This window comes from Paramisgurnus dabryanus, chromosome 8 (assembly GCF_030506205.2).
Source record: "Paramisgurnus dabryanus chromosome 8, PD_genome_1.1, whole genome shotgun sequence".
Lineage (NCBI taxonomy): Eukaryota > Metazoa > Chordata > Actinopteri > Cypriniformes > Cobitidae > Paramisgurnus > Paramisgurnus dabryanus.
The window spans coordinates 34,764,779-34,786,844 of NC_133344.1; the positions used below are offsets into that span (position 1 = coordinate 34,764,779).

Here is a 22,066-nt window from a genome sequence, read left to right on the forward strand (position 1 = left end):
AAGGGGGAGGAGCCTCTTATGGCTCAATGTGCCGCCCTAATTACTGGTAACTGCATGGTTGACAGGACCCATAAACTTCCATTGTATTTGTTTTTTCTACTATAAAAGTTACCATCAACTGTAAACTTGCCATCATTTATCAAAAATATCTTCTTTTTGTGTTAAATAAAGGTACAGGTGAAGAACAACATGAGGATAAGTAAAAGATGACTGAATTTCCAATTTTAGGCAAACTATCCTTTTAAGCAAACCAACAATAGTGTTAAAATAGTTAAAATAGATAAAATAGTTTTTGTGGGTCTACATTCTTTAAGTTTTTAAAAGAAAATGTTTATTATTAAACATTTTATTATTAAACAAATGGAACACTCCATTTTTTTTTTTTTTTTTGAAAATATGCTCATTTTCCAGCTCCCCTAGAGTTAAACATTTGATTTTTACTGTTTTGAAATCCATTCAGCCGATCTCTGGGTCTGGCGCTAGCACTTTTAGCATAGCTTAGCATAATCCATTGAATCTGATTAGACCATTAGCATCGCGCTAAAAATAACCGAAGAGTTTTGATATTTTTCCTATTTAAAACTTGACTCTTCTGTAGTTACATCGCGTACTAAGATCAACAGAAAATTTAAAGTTGTGATTTTCTAGGCCGATATGTTGCTAGGAACTATACTCTCATTCTGGCGTAATAATCAAGGACTTTGCTGATGTAACATGACGCCAGCAGGCGTAGTGATATTACACACTGCCTGAAAATAGTAATCTGCTTTTGAAAGATACTAAGGGGACTGTTTTCAGGAGCTGCGTAATATCATTGCGCCTCCTGCAGCTATGTTATATCAGCAAAGTCCGATTATTAAGCCAGAATGAGAGTATAGTTCCTAGCCATATCGGCCTAGAAAAGCGCAGCTTTTAATTTTCCGTCGGTCTTAGTACACGATGTAACTACAGAAGAGTCAAGTTTTAAATAGGAAAAATATCCAAACTCTTCGGTTATTTTTAGTGCGATGCTAATGGTCTAATCAGATTCAATGGATTATGCTAAGCTATGCTAAAAGTGCTAGCGCCAGACCCAGAGATCAGCTGAATGGATTCCAAAACGGTAAAAATCAAATGTTTAACTCTAGAGGAGCTAAAAAATGAGCATATTTTCAAAAAAGTGGAGTGTCCCTTTAAGAGAAGGTTCAATGTTATCAAAATAACAAACTTTTAAAAATAAAAGCAAACACCTTTATTGTTTGTCACATAATAGTTCCCTTTCAGTCGGTCACTACGACGTCACGTCGTGACCGACGAATTGGGAACTCGCTTAGAGAGACCAATCTGCTTCGAACACTACTAAAACGCCAATGAACTTGGCATTGAGATATTTGCATAATGCTGGCGCCGCCCCGCCAGGTGCGTATATAAGCAGCAGGTGCAAATGAGGAAATTAGCTTTTTATCGCTTCGAAAGCCGGCAGTATCTGCTACTGAGAAGCTACTCTACTCTGGTGGGATTCGATTGCTGAAGTTGGTTGGACTAGCAGTACCACAGCGGACGCTTCGCTTAATTCCACGACTCTTCATCTTTATTTTGTTTTGAGTTTAGTGTGTGCGTTGCCTTCCTGTGCGCTCATCAACTAAGCATCTGAGTGAATTTCCCTAAAAGAGTGATACGAGAGAGCTTTGTGCCTTGTTAAAGGCAGCCACTCTCTCGTATATCCGGACATCAGCGTCCTTTTCAGGATGGCTTTTCGTCCGTGCGATCTTGGGTGCGGCAAGTACATGGGTCCGAAGGACGGTCACGAGCGTTGTCTTTCGTGTTTGGGCATCGAGCACGCAGAGGCAGCGTTCGCTGGGGGTAAGTGTTCTCACTGCGAGAACATGTCCCTTGTGGATTTGCGCAGACGGTTGTCTTTCCTCCGGGAAAAACGCAACCCTCGTCATGCGAGTGCTGAACGCCGCCACGGTGCGGCTGTGAAGCTCTCAAAAGACGACCTGCGCATCACTGTGCTGAGCCGAGCGGGGGATTCGTCCTCAGGCTCTCAGCCTTCTCGTCCACAGCCGGTTGATGTGCCGATGGAGACTTCAGCGTCGTGTTCTACGATGACTCTAGAATCCATCGTGCCGCCCTCCGGGTCCACCGACGCCGCAGCATCCGAGGGTGGGCCTCCTCCCCCTGACGTGGACCCCGACGCCCTTCCTCCCTCTGGTCGGGTTGGGACGCCGGAGTTCGATCCAGAGATGGTGGCCGTGCTCGCTCGAGCGGCGGAGACCGTAGGGTTAGAGTGGGTTCCCCCCCCTCAGCCCGAACCGTCCCGCCTGGATGATTGGTTCTTTGGAGCTGCCCGGGTTTCACAACCCTCTCCACCGGTGCCTTTCTTCCCCGAGGTGCACGAGGAGCTGACTAGAACCTGGAAGTCGCCGTTTTCCATGAGATTACGGCCGTTTCAGCCCTCCCCCCTCACCTCCCTCACCAGCGGAGCCGCTAAGGGTTATACGGGGATCCCTCCCGTGGAGCGTGGCGTCGCGATGCAGCTGTGTCCGGCACACGCTCCCTCTTGGAAGGACCGCCCAACCCTCCCCTCTCGTGCCTGCAGACAGTCCTCCGGTTTAACGGGCGCTGCCCACCAGGCATGTGGAGAGGCGGCCTCAGCCCTGCACGCAATGGCGTTGCTGCAGGTTCACCAAGCCAAGGCCTTGAGGGATCTGCACGAGGGAGGACACGACTCGCCTGTCCTTTCGGAGCTCCGGGCTGCCACTGACCTGGCTCTTCGCGCTACGAAGGTGACAGCGCAGGCGATTGGTCGTGCCATGTCCACGATGGTGGTCCAGGAACGCCACTTATGGCTATGTCTGGCTGACATGTCGGAAGCGGACAAGAACAAGTTTTTGGACGCTCCAGTGTCACAGGCTGGCCTCTTCGGTGAGTCGGTGGAGTCCTTTGCCCAGCAGTTCTCCGCCGCCCAGAAGCAGACAGAGGCGATCGCACAGATCATGCCCCGGCGCAAGCGACCTGCATCTCGCCCTCCAGCGCCGGCGGGCCCGGCTGCTCCTCGCCGAGGGCGCCCTGCGGCGGCTGCCTCCGCCCCCCCCACTAGAAGATCTTCCAGGCCACGGAGGGGGAACAGCCGTCGACAGCTCGCCCCGCCCGCCCCACCCGCTTCCCGTGGCAAACGGAAGACGAAGCGGCCCTGAGACGGGCGACCTGGGATTGGATGGGATCACTCTACGGGAGACGGTGATGGCATCGCTCCCTCCACCGGTAGAGGGCCGGGTGGAGAATCTTTGGTTTCCTTTTGTTTCTGTTCCGCCGGCTTCTCAGCCGGCACCCACAAAACCACAAAAAGAGTGCATTCCTATTCCTTCTCCAGGTCTTCAGAGGATCGAGAGAGATGTGAGCGGGCATTCACATGCTCTTCCTCCCTCTCCTCTATCGCCAGCGGGTGTTCTGAGGAGTTCCAGCTCTCCGCTGAGGAGACGGGACCACCAGCACCCTCCTCGGAGTCTGTGCTCTCCGCTGAGGAGACCAGACGACCGTCACCCTCAGCGGGCTCAGGTCAGTGTCACACACACACATACTGTAGATACTTATGCTGCCTCAGCAGACGTACCGGCAGTACCACCTGTCCCGCTCAGCCGCCCCACCGCGGGTACCCCGACAGTGCCGTTAATTCCCCTCGTACGGTCCCTGGGGGCGTGGCTTCAGCTTCCCAGCCCGTCTCGTTGGGTTTTACGCACTGTTCGCCTCGGTTACGAAATTCAATTCATCCGGCACACACCCAAATTCTCGGGCATTCGTTTCACCACGGTGAAAGCGTCCGATGCACACGTACTGCGTGCAGAGGTCGAAGTCCTGTTGGCGAAGGACGCGATCGAGCCGGTCCCTCCAACCGAGATGAGATCGGGCTTCTACAGCCCGTATTTTATAGTACCCAAAAAAGGGCGGCGGGTTGCGACCGATCTTGGATTTGCGCGTTCTGAACAAATCTCTGCAGAAGAGATCCTTCAGGATGATAACACCGAAGCAAATATTCAATTCAATTCGCCCCCAAGATTGGTTTGCGGCAATAGACCTGAAAGACGCGTACTTTCATGTGTCCATAATCCCTCGTCACAGACCGTTTCTCCGGTTTGCGTTCGAGGGACGGGCATACCAGTACAAAGTTTTACCGTTCGGGCTATCCCTCTCTCCCCGTGTGTTCACGAAAGTAGTGGAGGCGGCGTTAAAGCCCCTCAGAGAGAGCGGCGTTCGCATATTGGCTTACCTCGACGATTGGCTTATAATAGCGCATTCTCGACGGACGCTGTGCGAGCACAGAGATTTAACGCTTCGGCATCTCGCCCGTTTGGGTCTTCGGGTCAACTGGGAAAAGAGCAAACTCTGCCCCACGCAGAGGATCTCTTTTCTCGGGATGGAACTGGACTCGATCGATTTATCGGCGCGTTTGACAGAAGAGCGCGTCCAGTCAATTCTGACTTGCCTCGGTTCATTCCGAGGGAAGAATGCGGTCCCGCTGAAACAATTTCAGAAGCTCCTGGGGCATATGGCTGCAGCAGCGGCCGTGACACCGCTCGGACTGCTCCATATGAGACCGCTTCAGCGTTGGCTTCACGATCGAGTCCCGAGGAGAGCGTGGCGCGCCGGCATCCATCGTGTAACCATTACACCTGCGTGTCGCCTAACATTCCCCCCGTGGTCGGACCCCGCGTTTCTCAGGTCCGGTGTGTCCATGAGACAGATCGCTCAGCATGCTGTTGTACACACAGATGCGTCCGACACGGGCTGGGGTGCCACGTACGACGAGCTTACAGCTTCAGGGGTGTGGACAGCACCCCAGTTGCACTGGCATATCAATTGCCGAGAGTTGTGGGCAGTATATCTGGGACTCGTACGCTTCGCTACGGAGCTGCGAGGGAAGGATGTACTAGTACGCACCGACAACACTGCGACCGTTGCGTATATCAACCGTCAAGGCGGTTTGCGCTCCCGTCACCTGTCGCATCTCGCTCGTCATCTCCTCCTTTGGAGTCAGAAGCATCTGAGGTCCCTTCGTGCCATTCACATTCCGGGCTCGCTCAATACAGCAGCGGACGCGCTTTCTCGAGCTGCGCGCCCCGGCGAATGGCGACTCCACCCCCAGACGGTCCAGCTAATTTGGAAGAAGTTCGGTCGTGCGCAGATAGATCTGTTTGCGTCGCCGGACGATACCCACTGTCGCCTGTTTTATTCACTAACCGAGGGCAGCCTCGGCGTGGACGCATTGGCACACAGCTGGCCTCGGGGGATGCGCAAATACGCATTCCCCCCAGTGAGCTTAATCGCACAGACACTGTGCAAGGTCAGGCAGGACGAGGAGAACCTTTTACTGATCGCCCCATATTGGACGAGCAAGAATTGGTTTCCAGAGTTAATGCTCCTCGCGACAGCCCCTCCCTGGCGGATTCCCCTGAGGAAGGACCTTCTTTCTCAAGGAGGGGGCACATTATGGCACCCGCGCCCCGACCTGTGGGATCTCCATGTGTGGTCGTTGAGCGCGCGCAAGGTTTAAGTGATTTACCGCAGGCGGTATCTAACACAATCAACGCGGCACGAGCTCCGTCTACGAGACGGGCTTACGCGTTTAAATGGAACCTTTTCGTCACCTGGTGCTCTTCGCAACGCGAGGACCCCAGAGAATGCCCTATTAACACCGTGCTTTTATATCTTCAACATAGGTTAGACGGTAGGCTGTCACCCTCCACCATTAAAGTTGATATCGCCGCTATTTCTGCTCATCACTCACTTATTAACGGCAGAACAGTTGGCCAGCATGATTTGGTTGTTAGATTTCTAAGAGGCGCTCGTAGGCTAAACCCCTCGCGCCCTCCTTCTATTCCTCCCTGGGACCTGTCCATGGTGCTGAAAGCCCTGCAGGCCCCCCCGTTCGAGCCTTTGCAGTCTGTGAGTCTGAAGCTTTTATCAATGAAAGCTCTGACCCTGCTAGCATTGGCCTCAGTGAAGAGAGTAGGGGATTTACATGCATTCTCTGTTGACGACTCGTGCCTTCAGTTTGGTCCTGCTGCCTCAAGCGTAACATTGAGGCCCAGACCAGGTTACGTGCCCAAAGTTCCCACTACTCCTTTCAGAGATCAAGTGGTGAGCTTGCAAGCGCTGCCTCCGGAGGACGCAGACCCAACCGTGGCTTTGTTGTGCCCCGTACGCGCACTGCGACTCTACGTGGATCGCACGCAAAGCCTCCGGACCTCAGACCAGCTCTTTGTTTGTTATGGTGGCCAGCAGAAAGGGAAAGCTGTCACTAAGCAGAGGATGTCTCATTGGATAGTTGATACTATCTCCCTGGCTTATAATCTTCAGGGTATTCCTTGCCCCTTTAATTTGAGAGCGCACTCCACACGGAGCGTTGCCTCATCTTGGGCTTTAGCTCGTGGTTCCTCGCTAACAGACATCTGCAGAGCTGCTGGTTGGGCGACACCTAATACGTTCATTAGATTTTACAGTGTTCGTATCGAGCCTGTATCCTCTCGTGTTCTTTCCTCACCAGGGAGGGCACAGAGAGCAGACTCGCAGGTCGGCTTGCAGCCTCCAACTGATGCTTCATAACTGTGTCGGTATGGAAGGCCTTCAGAGCAAAAATGCGTAATGGTTTGATTTGCTCTTCCTCCGCTGCCTTGGCAGCCTTTGTTGCGGAGCATTGGCTGTCAGCCTTTCACTAGCTGTATCCTCGCGAACCTACGTGTCTGGCTCGGGCTCCACATTGTGTCCCACCGGGTTCCATTGTGAGTATTTTTCCGTGGGGTTAATCCTACTAGCCCACGTTTCCCTTAGCAGAGCACTGCTTTGCTTACACAGCCACGGCTGTCATTTTACCTCAACTACGGTTGACTTTCGCCCACCATTAACCCTTAAGACGGGTGGTGGCTTCCGCAGCGTTCCTATCCCGCTCAGATAGGGCGCTTCCCAGTCGCTGGCACTACTGTGGGGTTAAAGGAACATCTAGTGCCCGGCCTTCTGCCTTAAAACCTAATTCTCCTCCTCCTTAAGTGGAACCGGAGGGCTTTACGCAGACACTGGAAGAGGTCAGCCCCTAGTGGCGTTTTGATAGGGATTCCCAATTCGTCGGTCACGACGTGACGTCGTAGTGACCGACTGAAAGGGAACGTCTCGGTTACGGATGTAACCCTCGTTCCCTGAAGGAGGGAACGGAGACGTCACGTCCCGTCGCCACAGGTGCTGCCACCTGCTGTTACGGCCGGTCACACTTTCCGGCTTTCTCAGCGAAAAAGAAGCTAATTTCCTCATTTGCACCTGCTGCTTATATACGCACCTGGCGGGGCGGCGCCAGCATTATGCAAATATCTCAATGCCAAGTTCATTGGCGTTTTAGTAGTGTTCGAAGCAGATTGGTCTCTCTAAGCGAGTTCCCAATTCGTCGGTCACGACGTGACGTCTCCGTTCCCTCCTTCAGGGAACGAGGGTTACATCCGTAACCGAGACGTTCTACATTGAAGTGATGCTTCAGTGATATTCATGAGGTTAAATAACACAATTACATCAAATGCACATTGTTGATAATGGTTTGATGGTAAAAGCATACAGAAATCTTAATGGCTTGCTAATGTCACTTCTGTCAATCAGGGTGGTAGAGTGGTTTATAGTTTGATGGGAAAATCACACTTATAAAACTCTGAGAAAATTGTTTTTTTGGTACGGCACCCTTTTAGGTACAGATTTGTATACAATTGGAACCAATATGTAGTTCTGATGTACTTAAATAAGTGATACTTTAAGGTCTACTTTTTGAAAGGGTACCGCCACATATTTTATTTTTAGTGAATCAATAAAGCTCTTCTAAATGTACAGCTTCACTGGACTTATTGATTTTATAGAAACAGATATTCCCTATACCTGTCAGGTTTTCACAAAATAAAATAAACGTAAAAAAAAATATATTAGCTGCAGTTCATTATGAACCTCCGGAGGATGCAATGAAACACAGCTATTGATGTGAATAATAAAAATAGTGTTTATAGGCTGCGTCCTAACATGGTGCCTTCGGAGGCAACATTCCAAGGAATCAAGGCGCATCCGAATCTAATGTTTGCTTTACTTTCCGACACCTGAGATACCTTCATTTTCTTGTCCCACAATTCTATGCGTGGGCGTGCATGGGGAATGTGATTGGTCGAAGCCTGGTCGAGCACAAATTTAGCGTAAACAAATGACTAGTTTCACTTTTTACACCTTTTATTTGCATTTCTAGCAAGAAATTAGTATTGTAGTTTTTTATTATTGGATTAGTTATCACAAAGGCGCTCTCTGTTTATATTTTAAACATTACACTGCGTGTGTAGTGTGTCTGAATGCGTTTCTCTGAGCTGCCTTCATGCCTCCGAAGTCATTTCCTCATTAGGCAGCGAGGCAACAAGTCAGCTGCCTAAGCTTTCAGATGCAGCCGTAGTTCTGCAGAAGCGGTTGCCTAGTAACACAGACAATAACAACAATAAGTCGTGCTGTAATACTGATGTTATGTGGCACAGACGTGTGTTACTAAGTTACATTAGCTAAGTACTATTCATTACATTACTTCATGCGAAATGACTTCATGTACAGTAGCTTCAAATTTCCTATCCTAGACTTTATTTAAATATTGCAATGCTTTGATGTTTCTTTGTTTTCATGTGAAGCTGCTTTCGTATGATAAACAATTGTTCAAAATGCTATATCAATAAAATTGAATTGAGTAGCTTCAAATGCGTCAAAAGCATGATACTTTTAAGTATCATTTCATCCATGTAAAAATGAAATGGCTAGTTTTTAAGCTAATTCAACATTCAGTTATCCTGAAATCAATAACAGACCACAACATTTGCATGCGTGAACCATTTACTAAGCACCTGAACCAGATTCATGTCATCTTAATTATCAAATACCGGTTTCTCCTAATATTGCATAAGATGTCAAAGGTTAAGTGCAATATGTCATAGGGGTGTGGTGTACAGGAGCATGCCTTGAGGGATCTAAACAGAAAGAAAGGTTTTGCTGAGGTTACTGCTTACACTTCCTCTGTTTTGCCCCTTGTCTGCTTTTCGTGTATGGTTATACCTTGGAAAGCACAGAGTTTGCAGTTGTATGTGTTTATGTATTTGTTCTAAAAAGGCAAAATTACACTTGATATCTCTTTATTATATCAATAATTGTTTCTCTTAGACAATATGAAGGATTTACAAATGTTTTCTAAACGTTGCCCTATCTACCAGTGGTTGCCCACACTGATAGTCCCGCCTCAAACCCACACCATTGGCTCAGCTAGTGTTGCTCTGTCAAACAAACAAACAAAGCAATGTTTTGAGCATCGTAGAGCCATTGTGTTTACACCTACACACAGTATATTTAAAGGGATAGCCAAAAATTATATTTAACTCATGATTTACTCACCCCCAAACTGCCCAAGATGCATATGTCCATCGTTTTTCAGACAAACACATTTTCGGATATTTTAGAAAATGTTTTAGATCTTTCAGTTGATTAAATGTAATGTTACGGGGTCCACGACCTTCAAGTCCAAAAAATGTGCATCCATCCTTCACAAAATAATTCCAAACGGCTCCAGGATGATAAATAAAGGTCTTCTGAGGGTAATCCACGCGGTGTTGTTGTAGAAATATCCATATTTAAAACTTTATTAATGAAAATAAATACCTTCCGGTAGCGTGGCCATCTTAGACTCCTCTGTATTCAGGAGAGAGTATTAGCGTAGTGTACGCACTTTTCTTAGTGACGTATGACAAATTCGGAGGGCGGGGGCACAGAGCAGCAGCAGAGAAACCTCCGTACGCTGCGTAAAGCTCTGATCTTGAATGCAGACGCGACTAAGATGGCGGCATTACCGGATGCGAGTTATTTTCATTTATAAAGTTTTAAATGTGGATATTTCTACAGCGAAACTGAGCGGATTACCCTCAGAAGGCCTTTGTTTATCATCCTGGAGCCGTTTGGATTTATTTTGTGAAGGATGGATGCACATTTTTTGGACTTGAAGGTCGTGGACCCCGTAACATTACATTTAATCAACTGAAAGATCTAAAACATTTGATAAAATATCTGAAAATGTGATCGTCTGAAAAACGATGGACATATGCATCTCGGACGGCTTCGGGGTGAGTAAATCATGGGTTTAATATCATTTTTGGCCGAACTATCCCTTTAATATATGCATACATACATTTACATATAACCATGGTTTTGCAAGTAAATGATACGTTGACACTATTTATAAAAACAAGTTGAAATTGTTAAACTTTATTTGTTAAATTATAGTAACATAAAACATATGTTGGTTTTACATCAATGTTGCATTTTTTTTACAGTGTAGATATCATATATTGTGTTTATTGAAGATACCTCAAGAATGTTTCCTTTTACCACAAAGTAATATTTTATTACCATAGCACTTTAAATATGTACCAAAATACTAGCATGCTTAAAAAAAACTTATACCATGGGTCTGTTGAATGCTGTATTCTGACTTTTTGATATTTATCTATCTTTAAACGTTTTTGTTTTTTGTTGTTGATTTTATTTTATTTTACTTTTTGATAAGTTTTATCATTGTTTAAATATTAACATACAAGAAGCCAAGCTAATATAAAATTTTTTAATAAATAAATATTACAATTGAGACTATTAATAGAATGTGCTTTGGTTGGCACCTCACAGACTCTGTGTGGGCAACCTGATGCCCGCGGGCACCATGTTGGAGACCACTGATGTACATACGGTATTTATTACTAAGACTATAGGACATTCAGTCAATTAATAGGTGACAAGTATCAAATTAAACCAGACATGGCCTTCCACCTATCATGGCCCTTAAAGAGACAAAATAATATTAAGTACCATGGTATACCATCTGGCTCTATTGCTGTATCACAGTAACATCAGAGTGCTTCTTGTAAGGGTCACAATGTGTTAAATTTGCCATGATATTAAAATGCCACATAACAAATATTCTTTAAATAAATTCATATTGGTATGTCAGCAATTGTCCCATATTTATTCCCCCTGAAGAATTGTAGGTTAAAACACATAAATCTACCCATGATCTTTTGATAATATTCATTAATTTTATATAATATTATTCACTTTCAAAACAAATGTGAAAAGCTCAGTTGCAGCATGCACACTGTGGAGTAATACTTTCAGTCTCTCACGAGGGGGAGGGACTTATCCAGGAGGTGGGAGGAGCCCTGGTGAGTCAATAGTGATAACACTTCAACTTGTAAAACCCTTCACAGAGCGGCTGTCTCCCACCCCGCCTCTTCAATAGAGCGAGCACAGAAGCCCCCGAGGCGGAGATACCAAGACAGAGTAGTAAGGAAAAGGGGGTGGGTCAGGAAACAAACCCCTTTAGTTGAAGCTGTGAGCTAAACTCACTCATTTACACTGTCAGACGTTCAGAGAGCAGGACTGAGACGGCGTGTCTAGCCCTTATACCCCGTCAACACAATGTGCTTTATGCATTCAGCAGGTGCTCTGACGTTGCAGGACTAAGAGAGACAAAGACAGGACTAACTGAGGGATACAAGCTGGAATTATTTGGAATTTATCCGGTGTGGATTTTAACGTTTGTGGATTACTATATGTTTGGATGCTTATGGACGTACGTATTCATGTGCCCAAGTGAAACTGGACTACTTGGCTTAAAATTTTAAAGTGAGTAACTTGTTACCTAGGGGCTCCAGTTTTGTGGGGAGGCTGGGGAAAGGGCAAATAGAAGGGGGAGGGGAAGAGGTAGTTGGGGTCTGGCTCCACAGTCTCAGGGGAAAAAATGCCTTCAACATGAGCTAACCCCCCCGCAGAACCCAGCACGCTTTGTTAAAGACTGCAGCCGGGAAGCGTTTGATCACTCGCAGTTCAAAACTGCTAACAGACGTGAATGTGCCCTTGAAGGCGAGAGCATCTCGGGGTTCGAAGCCATGCTCTAAATCTCGGACTGAGGGAAATCCTCGTATTGTTTTGTCTTTGCCTAACTGGCACCCCGTAGAGCTCCTTTGTTTCTCATTGAGATGTATAACGCAACTTCCCAGATGGAAATTTCCAACCACTCCAGCCCTTTGCAGCTGAGCAACTGGACCGTTTGCCAAAAGAACGACGGTTTTAAATATCCCCTCTATAGTATAGTGTTTAGTATTGTCTTCATGGTGGGACTCATCACAAATGTGGCAGCCATGTACATTTTCACATGTTCCCTGAAACTTAGGAACGAGACCACCACGTATATGATGAACCTGGTTGTATCAGACTTGTTGTTCGTTCTCACGCTGCCCTTGAGGGTCTTTTATTTCATCCAACAGAACTGGCCGTTCGGTAGCCTGCTTTGCAAGCTCTCTGTCTCGCTATTTTACACCAACATGTACGGGAGCATCTTGTTTTTAACGTGCATCAGCGTGGACCGCTTTCTTGCCATCGTCTACCCTTTCCGTTCGAGGGGACTCCGAACCAAGCGCAACGCCAGAATTGTGTGCGCTGCCGTTTGGGTCCTGGTTCTGTGCGGAAGTCTTCCGACGGGATTCATGCTAAACAGCACCACTTCCCGAAACAACACCATATCCTGCTTTGAGAACTTCTCTTCAAAACAATGGAAGAGTCATCTTTCCAAAGTGGTGATCTTTATTACGACCGTGGGGTTCCTTATACCCCTGATCTTAAATGTGATCTGCTCCGCGATGGTGCTTCAGACTTTAAGGAGGCCACAGGCCATCAGTCGAGGAGGGAGATTGAACAAAAAGAAGATCTTGCGGATGATCATCGTCCACCTGTCCATCTTCTGCTTTTGCTTCATACCTTACAACGTCAACCTGGTTTTCTACTCCCTGGTGCGGACGAACACCTTAAAGGGGTGCGGGGTGGAATCGGTGATCCGGGCCATCTATCCCATCGCTTTGTGCATTTCGGTGTCCAACTGCTGCTTCGATCCCATCGTCTACTACTTTACGTCCGAGACGATACAAAACTCCATTAAGAGGAAGTCGCAGACGGGCCGCTCGATTGACGTGAAGTTCTCCGAGGCCTTGCAGTCGGAGACGAGCTCCACCCTTCAGTTCAGCCTGAGGTCTATTAAGAACAAGATGTTCCATAATGAGTCCAATGTATGAGATAAAAGTGCAGGACTAATGGATGCTCGCTCCACACCTTATCCCGGCTCCAAATCTCAAAGTAATCTCATAAAGTGGATTTAGGGGAACTACTGTAAGCACTCTATGGTGTAAACATGGAATATTCCCTAATTGAGTTTGTTAATATCTCTCATGGTGATAAGCAAGCTATGCCCTTTTAAATGGATTTAACTCCGACTGAAAACACACACGGTGCAGGGCGCCACACCTGTTCTCATTGGATTAATATGCAAACATTTGGATTACTTAACTGATACTTAGCAAACTGGAACTAGTTTAAAGTAGACATATGTGAATGTACTTACGTGGTAAGTGAACGTGCTATGATGTAACCACTATTTAATTCAAACCAGAGTTATCATTTAACGCATCTTCCTAATGCAAACACACTGACTGTCTGAAGTGTCATAGTATTAACAAGCTGATTTTTTTTTTTAATGGCACTTTATACTGTATGTTAACTTTGCACTGAAGTGGACACTGTCATAATGCACTGGTTTTCTGCTACAAACTTCACTTGAAAATAAAGTTTGAAAATCATTACCATCAGTTTTTGTCTGTAACATCCACTAAGAGAGCAAGTATGCCTGACTCAATACGTAGCTGCAATCACAAAGCTCATTTTCAAACTGTTATTGACAGTGTGAAGGTGTGATGCCATGCAAGGTGACAGATCTCTAGCTCTATATATCAGTTCATGCACTTTTTTTCAGATGTACAGTACCATCATTACACCAAAGTGAACTGCATATATAACTATATCTCGATCGGTTTCATTATAATACAACCAGGAAATGTGTGCGGTTTTAAAAACAGAATCAAATTAAAAGCTAACGTGTGAACTCGCCTTTCATTTGAACAATAGCAGGAACCTGTTAAACCTAAATGAAAGCCTGATTACTAATCGAATGACTTCAGTCTCCTCAAAAGAGATGACTGTCGTTGGTTTAAAAATTGTGTTGTTGGCAATTTCCTGTTTGTATTTTAATAAAGAGAGAGAAAAATAAATATGGTTGGCCATCAAGACTTTGCTAAAACAACAACAACTTTTGCACCATAGCTTATTATTAACGTGCATAAAACAGCTGACCTTAAAAACAAGCTGAGCAACGCTCGAACGTTCTGTATTATTATTTGTTTTCAACTTTCATATGAAAATAAGACATCTGCTTTAGGCTAAACCAATTTGAGGTATGGGGTAACTGAGGTTGAGAAACATCAAAACTGCGTATTTGTGACATGACAGCTGTACTAGATTTGGCAGGAACTGTCAACACGTTCAGTCATGACTAAACACGCTAGTTAAAATCTGCAATCAGATCACATGTTCAAGCATTTCATGCTTGAAGATCTTGCTTTATCTATTAAAACCGGATGCAATATATTCATGTAAAACAACCACAGCTATACGGCGTAGACAATTCACAGCTCACTCGTGCTTTGAAGCTCGCTCAGCACTTGAAAAAACAGAAAAGGGGAAATGAAACAGGCCGTCCGAAAGTATGATGAGATGTTCACTTTTACCCACTTCAAACCCACCTCCAAACCTCGTATTAACAGAGTTTTATACTTTCTGTTCACTTGGTTGCAATAGCAAATCTAGAGACCACAGCTTGGTAGACTCAGATAATAAAGCTGACAATTTTAAAACGACATCTTTGTACATAAAGAATACATACTGGTACCGCAGAGGTTAGTATTGGCACCTTTTTTTTACCATTAATAGTAATCTCCCACTGGGGCAGTACCCTTTAAAGGGACACTCCACTTATTTTGAAAATATGCTTATTTTCCAGCTCCCCTAGAGTTAATTTTTATTGCTTTTTACAGTTTTGGAATCCATTCAGCTGATCTCCGGGTCTGGCGCTAGCACTTTTAGCATAGCTTAGCATAATCCATTGAATCTGATTAGACCATTAGCATCGCGCTAAAAATAACCAAAGAGTTTGGATATTTTTCCTATTTAAAACTTGACTCTTCTGTAGTTACATCGTGTACTAAGACCAACTGAAAATTAAAAGTTGTGATTTTCCAGGCAGATATGGCTAGGAACTATACTCTCATTCTGGTGTAATAATCAAGGACTTTGCTGATGTAACATGGCTGCAGGAGGCGTAGTGATATTACGCACTGCCCGAAAATAGTCTTCTGCCATTGAAAATAACCAAGGGGACTACTTTCAGGCAGTGTGTAATATCACTACGCCCAGGGTGCGATTTGTGAAAAAAACAGAGGGGGGATGTTTTCATAGGCGTCGATTTTGGTCACGGTGGGTACACGCGAGTCATTTTGTAGCCACCACTTTTAACTTTCGTCCATAATAATTTGACTTTTGGTTATGAGGAGCAATATGAGAGAGAAATTTGGTCAACAAAAATCCATTATATTATTATTATTATTATTTTATATTTCTAATTAAAATATTTCTAATATTCAGAAATGCGCTCTCCACTCACAAGCTCTGATCGGAACAAACCCGAACCTCACTGTCTGCTGAACTTGCGCAGAAACATCAAAATATAACCAGCTTTTTAAAATGGTTATAAAACTAAACACTTAGACTATTTTAGCACAAATTATGAACTTATTGATGATTTTTTATAATTCTTGACTAAATTAGAATATAGTAAAAGTTGTTTTTTTTTAGTGGGGGGAGGTTTTAGGTGGGCCTGTTGAAAAGTTGGGCCGTGCCTGAGCTACAGGACATCGTCTTTCAAAACATAACCTGCACGAAAGAGAAAAAAATGAATGCGTCTCTGTCCACAGCATTTCAAAACATTCATAAAAATAAATCATGAGAACGTGAACTTCATCACTGCATTTGCAGGAATTTTAAAATCTTTTTTTTTTTTAACTCATGAAGCAGCCTAACGCAATATTTGTACTGTAAAAGCTTATCTTTCCACACACATATGAACTGTGATCATGCACAACGAAGTAACACGCAAGAATTAAATCCCCCTCCCAGTACCGTGGATAAAGCCATTGCCACTCATGTCAAAACACTTATTTATGAATGGCAAAAATATTTGTATCAGAAGGCTAGCGATGACAGTGGGTGGTCCATTTCGGATTTTATTGTTCAATCGCACTGACAATTCATTTGCGCGAACTGGATGCGCCCGCGCCTTTTGGGTACAAAGGTGTACCTTTTTGAAAGGGTACTGTCCCAGTGACAACTTGTGTACCTTTATTTCTGAGAGTGTAATGGTACAGATAAGGACCTTTTTAAAGGGTACCATCCCAGTGTATTAGAGTGTGTATTAGCAGCCCTAACAGCAAAAGATGGTGGGAGACATTATATCCAGAATAATGGTTGATATGTTGGTTCTTCAATGACTGCAATTAAACATTTGTTCTTCCCTTACATTGAACATTTGTAAAATTTTTGACCAAAAAAAACAAACGTTAGTTATGTGCATGTGGGTGATTCTCACGAAAACTTGGTTTTAAAAATGTCAAGCATGAAAATGTAAAAATTGCTTAAATTTACTTTTTTTCCCACCAGACATTGAAAAACAAAGTCTGGAGTAAATGGGAACATTAATTTAAACACTTTTACTTATCATTTAACACTTTTTGTAACATAATTTTAAAAATTATTCCTAAAAAATCTCATTACCGCAACAGTCAGAAAACATCAACACTGACATATTTTCAAAATGACATGACAAACCTGAAAGAACATAATTTGAAGATTCTGCACATGCATTTAAAATCAAAGTATTATGCTTCTATTAATTAAATTAACATTTAATAAGCATCTGTTGCGGTAATGATAATCAAAATGTTGTGTAAGCATTCTGACAAGACAATATTTCAAATTAACTGTAAAAAAATGATCTTACCTGGTAGCCATCTTGAAGTAACTGGTCCATGTGCTTGGTCACTCAAAATCAAACTTTATTAAAATTCTGTATGTGTGCTTAAACTGTTCTCAAAAAGTGTTGCGGAGGATGAGAACATCAGGCATGGACACATCATTTTCCTAATTTTTCTTCATTATTATTATACATGAATATTCAGTAAACATTTTTTCTGTCATCTAAAGTAGTCTAGCAAAACATCCATTTATTTTTTTCTAAATATTTTTGTGTTAATTTGGTTAAATTACAACATAACGCATGTTCAAACACAGCTGGACACATTGCGGTAATGAGAATTTCAGCAGAAAATGAGATAAAATTGACAAATTATAAATTCTTATGTTGAAATCACACATTGTGCAAGGTAGAACACAGAATTGTGTTAATTCTGATGCTTTTTAATATTACTATATTACACATTTTATAGCTAAAATCATTAGTGCCGTGGTGTTTCAATGGTTTTGTGAGAATCACCCATGTATCAGGACCAACTAATACCTTATGACACTGAATCCAAATACCACTTATCTTATCCTGTGTGCGTTTGCATAAATAAATTCACCATTACTTTATCCTCAGATCCATAGGTTGAAAACATTTGTGTCAGGTTTAGCTTCGTGTTTCTCAACCTTTTGAAAGTAAAAAGAGAACTGTTAGAAAGTGTCTTGTTGCGCAAACAGTTGTGAGCAATGTTACATGGAAAGGATGCTGGGGGGATGCAACCGTACCGAAATTCTCCAGTTTCATAATACAACGATTTTGTATTTTCTAAGTTTTCATTTTATCAAGCATATAATGGATTGATATTTAGCATAAATGAGCTAAAAGCTAGTTATTATTATGATGGATATAGGCCTATTGATAGACTGTGCCTTAAAGGGGACATATCATGAAACTTTTACGTTTTCTACATAAAAACATGTTTTTTTATGTTTAAGTCCTATAATTGTGTCCCCAGTGAAACTTAGTTTCGTAAACCGTTCTCTGCAAGCATGTGAAAAATAGCTCATTGAAATTTGGCTCCCCTTGTGATGTCAGAAGGGGATAATAACGCCCCTTAATCTGCACTATCCAACCACAGCACTGCCATTTAGTGCAGAGATCAGCTCATTTGCATTTTAAGATTAACACCCAAAATTGGCACATTTTTGCTCACACCTACAAATTTTAACATTTTATAATAAATTATCTATATGATATTTTGAAATCTAGAATTTCAAATATGTACTCTGGGGACACCAAAGACTTATTTGACATCTTAAAAAAAGTCTTGTGAAATGTCCCCTTTAAGGCTTTTGAAACACTTCATTGGGTGTTATGTAGTACAGGAATACTACTTCTACATAAATTTACACATAATGATTATTATTATTATTATTAATAATGATTATTAGATCCTCAGTTGTTATTGTGTTAGTTCCTGTATTGAGATCCTGTTTTATTGGCGGTTCCTTAATCTCATTTTGTGTTTGTGTGCAATGGGTGAATGTTACAAAAGCACATCCACATTTCCCCTGTGAACAAGTCAAGAATACATTTTTAATGAAAATTTTATAACAAAAAGAAAAAACAAAAATAAAGCACATTTTAGGAGAATTATGATAACAAGAATTCCTTGGGAATGTGTTTAATTGTTATAAAAAAATAATTTACAATTTCTTGCAAAAAGATTTTGTGAGATTCACACATCTTCATGTGTTCTTCTTTTACTCAAAAAAAAAAAAAAAAAAAACACTGCTTTGGGTTTGTTTTGTGTTTATTTCTCAGCGTTGTGTTATTTACCCGGTAAGAGGATGAAACTGGGGTGCTTCGAATAAACACAGGATTAAATCTTCTAACTTCAAACAAGCGTTACACGCCCATCTTTTTTCCACAGCTTAACCCTGCACAAACACCGCATCCGAAACCCAGCACGCCACCTTCAACCCTACTTCAAAGCTTCAAAAACTTCAACACAGGGTTGTTTAGTTTTTTTTCACCTTTGACTGGCTCATTTCCTGATGATGTGAAAAGGACGGGTACATGATCTGAACACTGCCTTAACTAGATCAAAGCTTATAATATTTAGTCTACTATTTAGGACTGAAATATTTCATTAAAACCATTAAAATTCCAGCGTACCGTGGGAGGGACACTGCATTATTTGACAGAAAACTTCATCAAATACAGCAACTCGCTAAACATGTCACATATCTTTGGAATGCTGAAATTCTTGTGATTCGAATTCTGTAAATTGTTTTAAGATACAATCAACACAGCAGGTACAATTTGTGTCATTTTTTAGCTTTTTTCAGGAATGCTAAGGGGTTTTTAAGTTCAATCATAATCTATACCTTGAATGCACTGTAAATTAATTTGGATAAAGTGTCAGCCAAATGTAAATGGAGATGAGGTAGCGCTCCAAAAAGGATTTTGCATTTTTTATGCAGCTTTGAAATACTGAAATGTTAATTCTTTATAAACGCTTGCTTTCAAATCTCAGTTGTTTTCGCATATTCAGAATGGTTCACAGTTAACGGTTACAACATGCGAGAAGTGAAATCAAACCTGTCATAATGTGTCTTTATCAGGCAATATTTAAATAAACATGAACGAGTACTCCAAAAAATCGTGCTAAATAGCACTAAAAGTTGTTGACTGGCTCAAAATCATTTTTTTGTGCAAAACATCAGTGAAGAACCATTTTGTGTTATGTTGAACCATAAATGGTGCTATAAGCATGCTTTAGCAAATGTTTTGGACATTAATAAATGATGCATTTTTTTTCCAACAGATCTATTCCTTTTTAAGCTATTCTTTTACATAAAGATGTGATAAGATCTTTGGTGAGAATTCAAGACTACAGAGGAGTAAAATGGCACAACAATACAAAGAGCCTAGTGTGTATACACGCAAGTGACCTGTTGACCTTTCGACATGTGAGTGCCGCATTACAAGAGGTCATGTGAAGAAAAGTAACTGTCTGAAGGGAAGCTTTGCCATTGAAACATTTGTGTTTTATTTTCCTCTGTTCTTTAAATGAGAGATTAGCGTGTTTATTGACTCGTGTACTCATGGTGATCCATGACAGCTGTACAAGCAAAGCAGGAACCCAACTGAAGTTATTGATAGAAACCCCAAGGTCTGCAAGATTAGGTTTCTTCATCACCCCTGACCCTGTTTCAACAGCGCATGTGACAGGAACCCTGAAAAGTGACTCAGGTATGCAAACGAAACGAATGCACGCTATTGAAAACTTGTTTCCTCAAATGTAGAGAGGTCTGTTTTTTCCTGTCAGACCTTTAACCACACCTACCCGAACATACAATCTTGACATCTGTGAAATAAACTAGGTTAGTTGACCACATTGTCTTTTTTAAAGGACACTTTCAGGAGTGGAGGGTTGTATAAAGACAATTTTCAAAACCTACACAAGGTTTTGATTAGGCCAAGACTATTTGAGTAGTTTTAACAAACATAAAAACCAGACTGATCTCAAGGAAAGTTGTGTTGTAGTCACGAAAAAATTTATTAATTCGTTCACAAAATTCAGCTTTTTTCATGCCTTGAGCACGAATGTCTTTTTAGTGTCACTCACACAAATGTATCTAAATAGTTTTTCATGTCCGTGGCACGACTTTCTTTTTATGGCATATTGTTTTTTAAGTTTTTTCCTATTTTCTTACCATTGTCACTTGGGGTTGGGGTTAGAATCACTTTCTGTTACATTTTTAGACATCCTAACCCCACACTGAAAAAAAATGATTCATTCAATTTACTCAATTTTTTAAGGTAAGTGGTTGCAATCAATTTATTAAGCTACATTTAAACAAAAGTTTTTTATTGTATTTTAATTTACAATTCTTTTGTTTAAATGTAGCTTAAATAAATTGATTGCAACCACTTACCTTAAAAAATTGAGTAAATTGAATGAATCATTTTTTTCAGTGCAACTCCAGGCGAGAATAGTTTTAAAAGCGTAAGAAAAACATGTAGAAACCAATACGCCAAATCTAACCCCAAGCGACAATGATTTAAAAATAAAGGGAAAAAAAGAGAGAGAGAAAAAGTTGTGTCACGGACACGAAAAACTATAGAAATTTGTGCTCAAGGCATGACAAAAACTGAATATTGTGCCATGTACACAAATAAATTTATAAATAACTTTTCTTGACTATAACACGAATTTCTGTGAGATCATGTTGCAAAAAAACATTACTATGTGCATCTTGAGGTTATCCTGATATATATTACGATATGTCTGTCCAAGATGTCAGCTCTCAAACATGCATTTTAGTCTGGGATTAGGATTAAGCCTTGTCTGGGAATCCACCCCTAAATTTCACAAAAATGCCTTAATATTCTGTACAAGTATTATTATTTTTATATCGCACCACATACAATGTACAATAAAAGGTGCGTTCACGGCATGTTTGAATTACCGTAATTTTTAATACATGGGTTTAAAAAAAACCCTGACATGTAATCGTAATTACATTTTATCAATACAGAATTTTGAGTGAACTCTTGCACCACCTGACTGCCACAACGTTATGTTGTAACATTCAAAATGCCGGTGACCTCAGGAATAAAATGTAGGTAAATAGTATCTCATACCTGATATAACTGACTTGTCGTGTCCATGGCACCCCTTACAAAAATAAACCATGGTTTTATTGTGGTAAAAGTGTAGTAACCATGTTTTTTGTTGTATTGATAAACTATGGTTTTACTACACTAACCGTGGTTATACTATGGTTTTTGAAAACCATAGTGTCAAAACCATGGTTATTTTGTGGTTACCATGGTTTTACTACAGTAACCATGGTTTTTTGTTTTAACAGTAGTAAAACCATGGTTAATTTTTTTTAGGGACTAAATTCAGCTTTTTTCATGCCTTGAGCGCGTATGTCATTTTCATGACACTCGCACACATTTCTATAAATAGTTTTTCATGTCCGTGGCACGACTTTCTATTTCGTGTCATTTTATGTATTGTTTTCTCTATTTTAAAATTATTGTCACTTGGGGTTTTGGTTAGGATGTCTAAAAATGTAACAG

At 42.1% G+C, this 22,066-nt stretch overlaps 2 protein-coding genes across 2 annotated transcripts in view; one reads left to right on the plus strand and one right to left on the minus strand.

Moving 5' to 3' along the window:
* Positions 1–7,907: 7,907 nt before the first annotated feature.
* The window catches only part of nek3 (NIMA related kinase 3), a 49,707-nt gene continuing 35,548 nt past the window's right edge, over positions 7,908–22,066 (minus strand). Inside the window, exon 14 of the mRNA XM_065281650.2 lies at positions 7,908–8,461. The gene's annotated coding sequence lies outside the window, so the exon portion shown is untranslated. The remainder of the gene's footprint in view (positions 8,462–22,066) is intronic.
* Positions 11,270–13,704, plus strand: lpar6a (lysophosphatidic acid receptor 6a). The gene has a single exon (XM_065281646.1). The coding sequence runs from the start codon at positions 12,051–12,053 to the stop codon at positions 13,137–13,139; it is 1,089 nt and encodes a 362-aa protein (XP_065137718.1). The 5' UTR covers positions 11,270–12,050; the 3' UTR covers positions 13,140–13,704.

Bases quoted from the DNA above. Each gene is read 5' to 3' on its own strand.
- lpar6a (XM_065281646.1), top strand. From the start codon at position 12,051: ATGTATAACGCAACTTCCCAGATGGAAATTTCCAACCACTCCAGCCCT.